General features: G+C 49.0%; 1 protein-coding gene across 2 annotated transcripts in view; it reads right to left on the bottom strand.

Moving 5' to 3' along the window:
* The window catches only part of ARHGAP32 (Rho GTPase activating protein 32), a 1522959-nt gene that overhangs the window by 1061285 nt on the left and 448337 nt on the right, over positions 1-13337 (bottom strand). For both annotated transcript variants that reach the window (XM_078681981.1, XM_078681982.1), the window contains exon 3: positions 2295-2392. In XM_078681981.1, the coding sequence (XP_078538107.1) occupies positions 2295-2392 (98 nt within the window). The remainder of the gene's footprint in view (positions 1-2294; positions 2393-13337) is intronic.

Here is a 13337-nt window from a genome sequence, read left to right as displayed (position 1 = left end):
TCTTTTATGCTACCAATCCAACTCTTTTTGCTTATTAAAGAGAGAAAAAAGGGCCTGAGTAATTTTGCAGGGACTCTCATGAGAGTGTGCCTACAAAATTATGTGGGCGGCTGCGTTAAAGGCTTTGCTTTTAAAGTTTAGCTACTCAGCATAGCATCGCAGATGCTGAGCAGCATGGCTTAAAACCACTGGCAGAGAGTCAAGAGGTAAGAAATGCGAGATCTATTGGCTTTGTCAATGCTTGTTGTATTCAGGTCTGAGGTTTGCAAGGTTTTTTTATTTTACTAAAATGATATGTATTCTATAATAATGGGGGCTTTCAGCCAGCCATCTTAATCCATTGTTCTGTTGTGTCATTCAAATTTTTCTTCTGCATAGTGTAGCATACTGCACGGCGGACTGAGTAAGCCCACTTCTGTCATCAGCTGAATTTACTGTAAGAGAAGCTATTGTGCTCTTTTTACAAGGAGCATATATGCACACAAAGTAGTTCCCGTACGTGCAAGGGACAATGTAGGGAAAGTGTGCTTTTGGAGGCCAAAAACTATTTTTTTGCGTTTACCCTATTTGTGTTTTGGGACTAGTGAGGGTTCAGCAGCTTACCCAACAATTTTGCAAACACTATGACAAAAAAAAGAAAATAAGCACTGACACATTCAAAAGGCTTGCGGCTATCAACAGACCAAATTCCAATATCAATGCTTGTTTATTATGTATTATAATTAAACATTTATGGGACACTGGGGCTTCCTTTATCCTCATTGACCTTTGGGACTTAGATCACCCAAAGCATGCCAAAGGTGATGGAGCAGGTTTTTGAGAAAATAAAACCTGCTCGGATGATTCCTCTGTAACATTTATTAACAGTGTGCTGTAAGATTAACGTGCACAAATACAAAACACGGGAAAATGCTTTGTGCATGCACGCCTTTATGCGGAGACTAATGCATGACAGACTAGGCCGCATTTGCGTTCAGCTTTTAAATATAATAAAAATAATGCTGCTTTTGCACATTAATGCTCTCGCTAGGAACATAATATGGGTTAGTACAATGGAGGGTGGTAAACAGTAAAAAGTATATTTCGGGAAATTAATAATGTCTGTTTCTGTTCATTGTAGTGAAAGTTGATGTAGGTCTACATTTCTGCATGTCTGTAACGGGTTAAGAGAAAAAATCATTTAATAAGCCGAAAATCGAGCTCTGAGAGAGAAGTGGCAGAGGCTAACCTTCGAGAGGCATTTGTTTGTCTGCCAAGTAACGGAAAGACGGCCGTGAGAAAGAGACGATATGTACAACTTCTTCCATCTGAATAATACAAATGTAGAAATTTGTAACATGTTGCCTTCTCAAGGAAATGTGTGGATAGAGTAATGAGAAAGTGTACTAGACAAAGAACACTAGGAAAACATGATCATGACTATGGTGGTGTGATAAATCCCCTGCCCGAATCAGCCAATGAGAGACTGAGTTTTTGTAAATGTTTCAACTACTTTGGATTGGACATGTAGGTTTTAGGGTGTAACTGGGGTGCCCTAGGGGGTGTGGTTACTGTAGCTGTGGCGCGGTTGGGTAGAAGCTTAGACGGAGATCGTCTCTGTCCATTAGTTTCCTGGGGCCTGCTCGTTTCCTGTCCTGTTAATCTTTGTTCCCTGAAACTATCTCAGGGGACCCCTACTTTCTACATGGCCAGGGGGTAGTATTTCCTTAGGTTAGTATCAGCTAAATGATCCGTACTTTGCATAATCCCTGAAACTTTTGTCTCTTCACCTATCCATTCCTTCATGTGCATTCATTCATTTTGATATGTCTTACACTGTTTGTATTGATTAATGTTCTCTCTCTTTGTGAATAATGTTTTGTTTGCCTTGTGATTCTGTACATTATGAGCTCTTATTTACTTCAATATTTGGTGATAAACATATATTAACTTTACATCGAGTTTGTGGTTATTTAGAAAGATAGATAGATAGATAGGTAGATCGATAGTTAGATATTATTACCATCAACTTCTCAACTTTAGGTCCATCGAAGAAAGGAAAGAAGTTGATATGCTCAGTTAGGTATTTAGAGGTTAGAAACAAGCCTGAATAATTAACAACTGATTACGAGTGTCCATTAGTCTTGAAATTCACCTGCCAGCATCATAGTGTTTTGGGTAAATGTGTATGGGCCTGTGTATTGTCATAAATTATCGATCCATGATTGGCGCTGGATCAAAGGTGAGGGGAAGAGCGAGGGTAGGAAGCGCCCATACCCACCCACAAAAACACACAGAAAGAGATGTCAACTTACTTCTTCACGTTTTTTACTTTCATGCTTGCGGTGCTGCCACATGACCGAAGTGGGAGGTCTCCTGGTATTGGTAACTCTGGGAAATCAGCTCCTCTGGCCTACAAAAAGAGTTTGAAAGACAATTAGACACATAGGGTCAATAACTACCCCGCTCCTCTGCAGCTCATTTGCTTTTGCAGAAACACTGTTTCACGGCGTGGCTCGGAATACCTTGCATTTCTGAGTCATTACACAAATTAACATTTTAATAACATTAACTATTAGTGAGCGGTAATATAACTTTCTTCACAATGCAGACTGTTTCTTATCAATGACAGGCCCAGGTTTACCTCTAATAATTACCAAAAAGCAGAGGTACTGGGAGGAAACAGGGTGGGGTCCTGACCTCACAACTTTCTGATAAATTTCACTGTGCAAAAGGAGGTTGGAGCTTATAGATAGAGTTGGTAGGGGAACGGGGTGGTTAACCCATAGCTTTTGTGAGGCATGAGGGTGCGGGGCTGTGTGCTGAGAACTGACTCCCCGCCCTAATCGCGCTCCCAAAAAAACAAAAGCTGTTGAGGCTGCTGCTGATTTCCTGGGGACTTCGCAAAATACCCCCAAAACATTCGCAGTATCCAGCTTCCATATATGAACGAGTGAGAAATCCATATGGCACTGGGTTTCCAGCTCATTTTATCTTGCCCAATATGATATTGGTCTGTTACTGGGAAACCGATATCGTGTCACACGATGTAGGACCATGTGTGTTGGCAGGTCTGTGGGGTCTCGTTGCTGAAGTGCAGACTTTGGAACTCCAATCATGGCTTCGACCATTGGCCATTGACGAGCTTTTGGCAGCTCACGAGAACCATCAGTTTGATCAAATCTAGTGATATCAACTCAGACTAAACACATACGCGGGCTGAGTCTGAAGGTGGGATTGTGGTATGGCCGGAGAAGAAAGAGGGGCGGGGATGGGAGGATCAACAAACATGAAACAAGAATTTTCTTTCAAAGAATCACAGGCAAAAACAAAGGGAACAAGACTGGAAAAATATATTTCATTAAATCTTTCTGATTCATATTTTCATTGTGTTGTCTCTGAAATATGTATTTACCATGAGCTGGTACACTGCAGGGAAATAAGCAAATGTTACTTCAAACACTACCACAACGGCCTAAATTAAAATAATCTCAGTTTAATTCATGAAAAAGATTAAAAGATATATGCCTATTATGACAAAGTATAGAACCATTATAGAAAACATCTAAATTTAGAAAGAAAACAAATAGATAAAATAGTAAAATTACTTGTCTGGAGATATTTTTTCTACAATGCAGCCTCAGTGGGGTAATATTAAAATAACTACCGTAAGTCATACTTTAAGAAAGGCGAACCCGGGGGAGGCAGAAGGTGTCTGACTGACCACCCCTAGGTCTACCCCTCCTTCAGAGAAGGGACCGAGCGATGTCGAGAGGCCTCCGACGGGAGGGCCCTCTCCTAGAATCGTACAGCAGAGTAACCACACCACTACAAATATACACCACACGTAGATAGAGTTTTCAATCTTTATCGGGCAATAAGTATCGTTTCAATATATACAGCAGATCCCGAGATCTGGAAAGTCTCGTGGCAAGGGGCAAGGTAGCGGGACAGTCTTATAGATGGTCGGTTGCAAGGAGACTCTACGCACAGCTCTCAATCCTCGAGCTGGGGGGTTCCGGAAGGTTGGGCCGCGGCAGCGCCAGCAGGCTCCAAGATGGTTCAGCGAGTGTGGACCGCGGCAGCGCCGGCAGGTTCCAAGATGGTTCAGCGAGTGTGGACCGCGGCAGCGCCAGCAGGTTCCAAGATGATTCAGCGAGTGTGGACCGCGGCAGCGCCAGCAGGTTCCAAGATGGTTCAGCGAGTGTGGACCGCGGCAGCGCCAGCAGGTTCCGAGATGGCTCAGCGAGTGTGGACTGCGGCAGCGCCAGCAGGTTCCAAGATGGTTCAGCGAGTGTGGACCGCGGCAGCGCCAGCAGGCTCCAAGATGGTTACAGCAAAGATGGACCGCGGCAGCGCCAGCAGGCTCCAAGGTGGTTACAGCGAAGATGGACCGCGGCAGCGCCAGCAGGTTCCAGGTAGAGCACCAAGGGGAGTTCGTCTCAGGGTCAGCCGCGACAGCGTCAGCAGGGCTTCTCGACTCCGGGATACAACTGCCGTCCTACTCCGGGGCTGGCCCAGATATAGGTCTGGAGTCCTTTGATGTCCGGACCCTCTCGCCTGGGGGTCAGAGGGGCCGGGATGATGGTGTCCAGACACCCAGCAGGGGGTGGGGCCAGCGCTCAGGGAGGCCGGAGGTCGATCGAAACCAGGCATCCGGGGACGGTTGGAGAGCCATCGAAACTCCCCTCTCCTTGTCTCTGGTTGAGTGGCCACTCTACCACTCGGAGGGTTCTTGGTGCCTCGATGGCGGGCTCGCTGGGGCCGTGGCCACGTGTCTGTGACGTGATGGGCCCAAGATGGCGTCGGGCCTGGAATGAGGGTCCGGGGTGGGCACCGGACCGGTAATGCTGGGGCGGCCAGAGTGTGCCGTGTCAGTGGTTTTGGGCCGCCGGGTGGCAGATCTGGTGGTTTGGAGGGCGTGCAGAGGTGTGCCCGAGGCCGACCCGGGCTGGATGGAGGGCCGATGTCGTCCGGGGCCCGCCATGCGGGAGGGGTAGGACCACGCCACGAAGCCGGGTCCAACACACGTCCCCTCCAGCTGAAGGCAGGGGAGAGTCACCCATCTTCTTGGGGATTCTCCTCGCCAAGGCGGAAGAATCTGGAGAGGCCGTCAGCGTTGGCGTGCTCGTTGCCAGGGCGATGCTCCACGGTGAAGTTCATCCCTTGGAGGGAGATGGACCAACGTAGCAACTTCGGGTTCTCGCCCCGCATCTGCATCAACCACCGCAGGGGCCGGTGGTCGGTCTGTACTCGGAAGTGGGTGCCGAAGAGGTAGGGCCGGAGCTTCTTTAGGGCCCATACGACGGCGAATGCTTCCCTCTCGATGGTGCTCCATCGTTGTTCTCGGGCCAGCAGGCGCCGGCTGATGAAGGCCACAGGAAGGTCAACTCCGTCAGAGTTCATTTGGGACAGTACGGCCCCAATGCCGTGTTCCGAGGCGTCAGTTTGGACGATGAACTCTCGGCTGTAGTCGGGGGCCTGGAGCACCGGGGCGGTGCACATGGCAGTCTTTAGTGTCCAAAGGCTACTTGGCACTCGGGGGTCCAGTGCACCTTCGGGGGTAGTCTCTTGGAGGTTAGTTCTGTGAGGGGCCCCACAATGCTCCCATAGTCCTTTATGAACCGCCGATAGTATCCAGTGAGCCCCAGGAAGGCTCGGACGGCGGTCTGGGTGACGGGGGGCTCCCAGGCCTGGATGGCGTCGATCTTGGGTTGAAGGGGAGCCACTTGGCCGCTCCCCACTTGGTGTCCCAGATAGGTCACGGACCCTTGACCGATCTGGCACTTGCTGGCTTTTATTGTTAGTCCGGCCCGTTGGAGGGCCGTCAGGACCTTCCAGAGGTGGGTCAGGTGCTCGTCCCAACAGAGGCTGTACACCGCAATATCATCCAGATAGGCGGCACTGAACTCTTCCAGCCCTGCCAGCACCCGATTCACTAGTCTCTGGAAGGTGGCCGGAGCATTCTTCATGCCGAAGGGCATCACGTTGAAGTGGAAGTGGCCATCGGGGGTTGAGAAAGCGGATCGTTCTTGTGCCCCTGGCGTGAGGCCGATTTGCCAGTATCCGGCCGTGAGGTCGAAGGTGCTGAGGTACCTGGCGGCTCCCAGGCGATCGATCAGTTCATCCGCTCGGGGAATGGGATGGGCGTCGGTCCTGGTGACGGCATTCAGTCCCCGGTAGTCGACACAGAACCGCAGCTCCGGGGGCGGCGGCCTTAGGGACCAGGACGACGGGACTGGCCCATGGACTGTCTGAGGGCTCGACTACCCCTAGGGCTAGCATCTTGGAAACTTCGGCTTGGATGCAGGCCCGGACTCGGTCGGGGACTCGGTAGGCTCGGTGCCGCACGGGCGGACTGTCCGCGGTGTCGACGTCGTGAACACACCACTGGGTGACTCCGGGGGTGAGGGAAAATAATTTCGCAAATTGACCCAGCAGTTTCTGGCAGTCCTGGCGCTGTTTGGGTGTCAGCGCGGGAGAGAGGGAGACTCCCTCGACGGAGCCATCTTTCTCGGAGGTGCTCAGGAAGTCTGGTAGAGGCTCGGAGTCGTCCTCTGCTCCGTCATCGGTAGCCAACAACAGGCTCAGTTCGGTGCGGACAAAGTGGGGCTTGAGCCGATTGGCGTGTAGGACCCGGAGGGGGTTCCGGGGGGACTCCATGTCCACTAGGTAGGTGACGGGGCTCTTGCGCTCCACCACGTTGAAGGGCCCCGTCCATTTGTCCTGGAGGGCGCCGGGGTCGACCGGGGACATGACCCAGACCTGCTGGCCCGGCTCGAATTCAATGGACGAGGCATTTTCATCATACCAGCGCTTCATCTCCTCTTGACTGGCCTTCAGGTTGGTTTCGGCCAGTTCCCGGAACTTCCGAGTCTGGTTGCGGAGAGTCAAGAGGTATCGGAAAACATCGGGCGGAGTATCGGAGGCGGCCAGCTCCCAGCCTTCCTTGACCAGGCTGAGGGGGCCTTGCACCGGGTGTCCATATAATAGTAAATGGACTGGCACGCGAGACCGGTGCTTCCACACATTTCTTTTCCAATACCTGCTGATTCTCTTCCTATCTGGTTTTGTTTGTCTTTCACAGACAAACATACACTCTCTATCTGTCTTCACATCTCTAAGCACAAGATCCCTCCCGCACTCACTTCTCTCTCATTTGTAGCTGATTCTGTCCCACTCTCGTTACCCCATTGTATCCTATCACTCTCTCTCATCGCTCTTTCTATTTCTATTTCTAATCTGCCCTCTCCGCACCTCACTTCTGCTTTCCATAGCCATCTGGATCTCTTCCCTATCTCTATCTGCGCTTATCCCTTTTGCCTCCCTATCATTTCCTACTTTAAATTCTCTGCTTCTTCCCCCTCACTTCACCTTCACTGAGTCACCCCCATTCTCCCTCCTCTCCCTTCGGCAGAAGGCCCCAAGGCCATAGAGCTTGCATTGGCAGACAGTGAACTCTGCTGGGTCCTGAGCACGTGCAAATGCCAGCAGGGCAGAGGTAAGGTGAACAACAATACTGGCCTCCGATGGGAAGTTCAGTTGACCTCCTCCCACCTCATCTCGCCACCAAGGTGGCAGCTTAGGCTCATCCCCGCCCATCATGGACTCAATGTCCCAGCAGGCGGGCGGGACTGGCTTTATAGGGCCAAGTGAGTCAGGTGAAAGACAGTCACACTCAGTGGGGGGCCACGGGGTGAAAAGGGCCCTTTTTACATTACACGGCTACATTCAGGCACACGCCCTCCCCAATGACCCACAATTAACAACACGACCCAACATCGACGCCTGGCGGGGGTGGGGGGGGGGGAAGGTGAGGACAATGAGAGCTTCCATTTGGGTAGAAACGAAGCAGAGGCCCTCTTCCCCCCGCGACAGGCATCCAATAGGCCGTTCAGACCCCATTGGGCAGCTTGCCACAGCTGAATAATGTAGAAAAACGGCAAACGGCCAACATGCTGCCAAAAAAAGGGCACGCACCAGTCTAGTGCCCAACTCATCAATCTAACCCTGAAGTCCGGTACTCTGTTTGATAGAGGAGAAGTGCCGGTACTCAGCTTGGAAAAAATAAGAAGTGCCGGTACTCAGTACCGGTGAGTACTGGCCCATTTAAAGCACTATCATATTGCCTTGGCATTATGTACAAGGCCTACACCCCGAGGGCATCATCATTAAAGACTTTTACCTTTATACTTCTTGAGTAGGTCAATTGTGAATGTGCTTTAAGCCTGGGTGGCTTTGCGAATGCCGCTCTACTTTTTAGCCATTTGAGCATACCTTTTGTCTTTGTACAGTTGTTGCCTGTAAAATCCAGCCCTCAGTGGGAATAGAAGGGCAGGCTGCTAGATGAAGGGAGTTTACATGTGTGTTTAGTTGTGATTACCATCAGAAATTGCCGACCCTTGACAAATATTATCTATCCTACCCTCACTGGAACTCATATCTTTTGGCGGCTTGTGCTATACTCTTTAGTAGATCCAAAATTAATATTTAACAACTTAATGCCCTTAGTCCTTTGTATCCTACCGTTTTCTGAATTTTAGAAGACAACTACGAAGAGCAAATTTTAACGCCATATCATGAAGTTGCACTGCTTAATAGGATATGTTTATTTCTCACTTTAAGAAACTAAGTAATCAGCTGATGAGAGCCAACTTTATTGTCTCATGATGAAGTTGCACTGATTAATATGGTATGTTGTTAATTCCTACCTCAAGAAGCTTTCATCGCAAACTGCTCCACAGCGATAAATGCCAAAGATCACAAATCTAAGTGTCTGCTAAAAGCTTTGGCATTGACACACGCTGTTTGGCCCAAGCGTAATCCCTTTATGCTTACGTACATAGCATCAGTTTGACACGTTTCAAGTTCTGCAAGCTTCAAGTTTGTATTTGTCCTTTATTCTACTCAAACTTAATTTAATTTCATTATTGCAATGCAGTTGTTTGTCTTCCATTTTTCTCAATCTTTTCAAAATGTATGCAATGTGCTGCTATTTTTACTCGCGTTTTGCACTTTAATGGACTTGATTGTCTAAATAAAGTAAATGTTTTATTTCATACAAGGACCACACATACGTTGTGCAAATGTGTTTGTTATTATGTCTGTATGGTGGTGCAGCTATCTGTATAATACAAACAATAACAGCCTGATCAAAATCTCGGCCCAAGGCAAGGATGCATTTTTCTATATATAAACATCTGTTTCCGGGTATAATCAGATGAGCCACTTCTGCTAACTTTGAGAGATCCCTACATGCTGAAGCTTTCACCCAGCAGCTGACTGACATCTCCATGAGGGGTTTCCAGATTGTGACCTATGGGGTCATACATTCTTATTCATCGCAGAAGGAGGGACTGGGGCTTGACAGGTGCAGCATATAGGCCCCTTGTATCAGCGAAAGCAAGAGAATGCAGTTCCTAAAGGGGAAAAGGGTGGAGCAAGGGGGTGTACCAGGTGCTCACAAGGGCAAAATATGGTAGCGGTGGAGTAGCTCCAATTAGGTGCAAGGGCTCTCACACACCCCAGGGGGTGTCAGGCTACATCTCCGGGCAGCTCCATATTGGGCTGGCACTGCAATGCCCAAAGGGACCTGCGAGGGGGCTCTTTGGTGGAGGTCTTCTCTTTATGCGGAAGTGAAGTTTAAAAAGTAGTAGGTGGGGCATATGTGTAAAGAGTAGAGATCGGAAGGCGTGAGTGTGAATTAAAAATAGCTATCAGAGTCCAACAGAATAGTTTTGTTATCTGGGTTCCTATACTATAATAGAAACAGAAGACTGTAGAATCGTGACTAAAGAGGGGGAATTATACCCTCTTGAGCTCTAGATTGTGTGTAAAGTGAAGGGTTTCAACATGTTTCATGCCTTTTATCGTCCATGGGATCTTGCCATTTCATCAGGACCAGAAGATCCTCGTCTACTCCAGTGGGGGCTGTGAGAGTGTATGTATGTAAAGTCCCGTCCCCTACGGTCTGGACTCGTGTGGTAGTCCTGCTTGAAAGGGAAAATAATATATGTATAGATACCTTCTGGAAACACCAAGAGGGGGCGGGCCTACTGGTCCCAGCAGTGATGTCCAGGGTGCTTGCGATTTTGCGAGAACAGTAATAGTAGGAGTACGCTAGATTGTTATATTATTTCATATGCCTACATATATACGTTTCAGCACAGAGGTGGAACATTTAGTGCAGTTTACAGTCCTGATGCTTATTATAACTTTCATCCACTTCTGTCTATTGATCATTGTAGCACATATTTTCTATACAAGATTCACTTCGGTTGTTTAGGGACTTCTGGAGTACCTCCCGGTAGGCGAACAGGAGACATGGCAGCAGAACGTCCCATTTGCGCCGGAGGGGCTCTTCTAGGCCCTTGATCATTCCTTTCAGGGTCCTATTAAATCGCTCCACTAGTCCATTCCCTTGAGGGTGATACGGGGTGGTGAACTTATACGCGACCCCGCACTGTTGCCACAGGGACCGCATATATTTCGATATAAAGTTTGTGCCCCGATCACTGACGACCTCTCGGGGGTAGCCGACTCTGGAGAAGATCCCCATTAGCGCCCGACCCACTACGGGGGCTGTGATAGTCCGGAGGGGGATACCTTCTGGGTAGCGGGTGGCATGGTCCACCAGGACGAGGATGAAGCGGTGCCCCTGAGAGGTTGGAGGATCCAGGGGCCCCACGATGTCGATCCCTACTCGCTCGAAGGGAGTGGTCACCACGGGAAACGGTTGGAGTGGGGCCTTGATTTTCCCCCCACTCTTTCCGCTGGCTTGGCAGGTCGGACAGGTTCGGCAGTGGTTGTTACACATCGCTGCGCATCTTCGGCCAATAAAAGTGGGTCACCAGGCGGCTGTAGGTTTTGTCCTGCCCCAGGTGCCCGGCAAGGGGCACATCAAGTGCCAGGTTTAAGAGAAAGTCTCTGAAGTGGAGGGGGACGACTAGCACTCGGCCGGCCCCCAGCTCGGCGATCTTTTGTTCACTGTACAGGAGGTCCTGGTCCCAATAGATCCAGTGGGACCCCGAGGAGGCTCCTGTGGCTTGCGTGGCGGCTTGTTGTCGGAGTCCCTCAAGGGAAGGACATGTCTTTTGTTCCCTACGGAACTGCTCGCGGGTGGGGCCCCCTTCTTGGCGCCACTGGGCTAGTTCGGGAAGGGGCCCGAGCTCGGGAAGTTCTTCATGGCTGGGGCCCTGCGGCCCCAGTTCGGGTTCGGCCGTGGCAGTGGCGGGTGGCGGAGGTGCCGGCCATTCAGGTTCTTCGGGCAGATTGTCTTTGGTTGGGACAGCGTCCCGGGTGGACATGGATCGGGTCGTTACGCAAACCCATTCAGGAAGGCCTAGCATCCCCAGATGCTCTCTTCGCTCGATCTGTGCCCAGGGGGAACTTTCCAGGTCGTTCCCTAGGAGGCAGTCCACCGGGGCATCGTCTCGGACGGTGACTTTCAGCATGCCGGACACTCCTCCCCACTCGAAGGGGATACGAGCCATCTGGCACAGACTCTCGGAATTGTCCGCTGACCGGACAGGGCACAGAACGTGGGGCAAGATTTGTTCTGGGGTCACCAGATGGCAGCGGACGGCGGTTATGCTGGCCCCCGTGTCACGGAGAGCCTCGGCCCGGCGTCCGTTAATGGTGACCCACTGGCGGTACTTCTGGGTGTTGATCGGAATCTGGTCTCGGGGGATCATGTCTTTGTCGCCCAGGGAGGCGAGGCACATGGCCGCGGACTCCCATTCTTCTGGTTCCATAGGGACCTCTTCTTCTCCATCCTTTTCTTCGCTCAGAGCAGCTGCAGTGATTTGTCGACCGGGGGGCCCGGTCCGCTGGTTCATGGGGCAGAGAGGATCATTGAAAACTGTGTTACCCCTGTGCACTCAAACTTAACAAGACAGATTCAAAAGTTCTAACGTTCAGTTATTGCGCTGCACTTGATGCACGTCGTCACTCCGTGCCTTGTAACAATCAGTATGTAGAGTGAGAAACAAGTCCTCACAAAGTGCGCACACGTTATTACATGGAGCAATGAAGTTCCTTCACAATTTATTTTTCAATCTTCCAAGATCATAATCAAAGCTTATATGAATTCAAAGTTTTTATTTTTTTTCATGAGTTCATAATTTTTCACGTCGGTTATTTCAACATAAATTCATCTCTCAATCTTCTTCAAAACCCAATGCATTTCGGGTCACAAAACCATAGGACCCTTCGTCAGGGGTCTGTGGGAAAATCATACAGGACCAAGTTAATAGCAGAAATGGTTCCCACACAACATAAACATATACAATGCAAACAATCAAACAACAATGCAATATGTAATATATTAAGCGAAAAAAGAAAAGCGCAAAAGAAAAGCGCTCTGCTCATCCTGTGTTATCTGACATAGAGCGAGACTATCGGCCAAACAAATGTCAATATCTGCGTAACTATACATAATCCCTCCAACGGTCTTAAACTCGGCAAATCCGACTTACTGTGAGATTGAGAATGGAGCGTCTCCGTGAACGCTGAAACAAACGCCGTAATCAAATTACTCAGTCCTATTGAAACGATAAGTCTGTGGCTGACGGAAGACCCTGACACGTGACCATGGTCACATGATCGGGGAGTTTCGCCTGCAACAACCACATTATGGGTGTCAGCGTGAAACGCAGCGGCCATATTTAAAGATGCAATTAACATCGCTAAATCTTAAAGCACTATTCTTATGCAGGATGCTGCATTGAACCAAATATGGATTCATGTAGTATAGTGTGTGAGACATCATCAACTTAAATATGAACAAAAAATATGGAGCACATATTCCCAATGTAAAAAATAAATAAAATGAAATAACAGGAATAACGTAAATCATTTTAGCGAATCATTTTAGCGAAGGTGAAAATAGTCCTGCACCCAATGTTCGTGGTGAAACTATAAAAAGCATGTGTATTCAATCCTATCATTCATCCCGATCGGATGAAGAACATTTAATTTTTTAATCCAGAAGAATTCAGCTTGTAATCTTTGTTTATTGGGATCCATGTCTCCGCGCTGTTTCATCACCTCAAGAATCGTGCATCTCAGTTGTGCGATCTGATGGCGGGCCTCTATCCAATGATTAGCCACTGTGGATTTGTTGTTTGCCATTCTAATGTTGCTTTTGTGCTCTGTGATGCGCACCTTTAATTTTCTTTCAGTTTGGCCCACATACACTTTTCCACACGGGCATTTAATTGCATATACGATGTTTTTTGTGTCACATGTTGAAGAATGTTGCAATTCAATTTGATAACCTTTAGTAGGATGAGTAAATTGGTTTCCCACAATCACGTTGCTGCAATGAACGCAGTTTTGGCATTTAGCCATACCGTTGT

This window comes from Lissotriton helveticus, chromosome 3_1 (genome assembly GCF_964261635.1).
Source record: "Lissotriton helveticus chromosome 3_1, aLisHel1.1, whole genome shotgun sequence".
In the NCBI taxonomy this organism is placed as follows: Eukaryota; Metazoa; Chordata; class Amphibia; order Caudata; family Salamandridae; genus Lissotriton; species Lissotriton helveticus.
The sequence above is the reverse complement of the archived record's forward strand: the minus strand, read 5'-3'. Positions and strand labels throughout refer to the sequence as shown.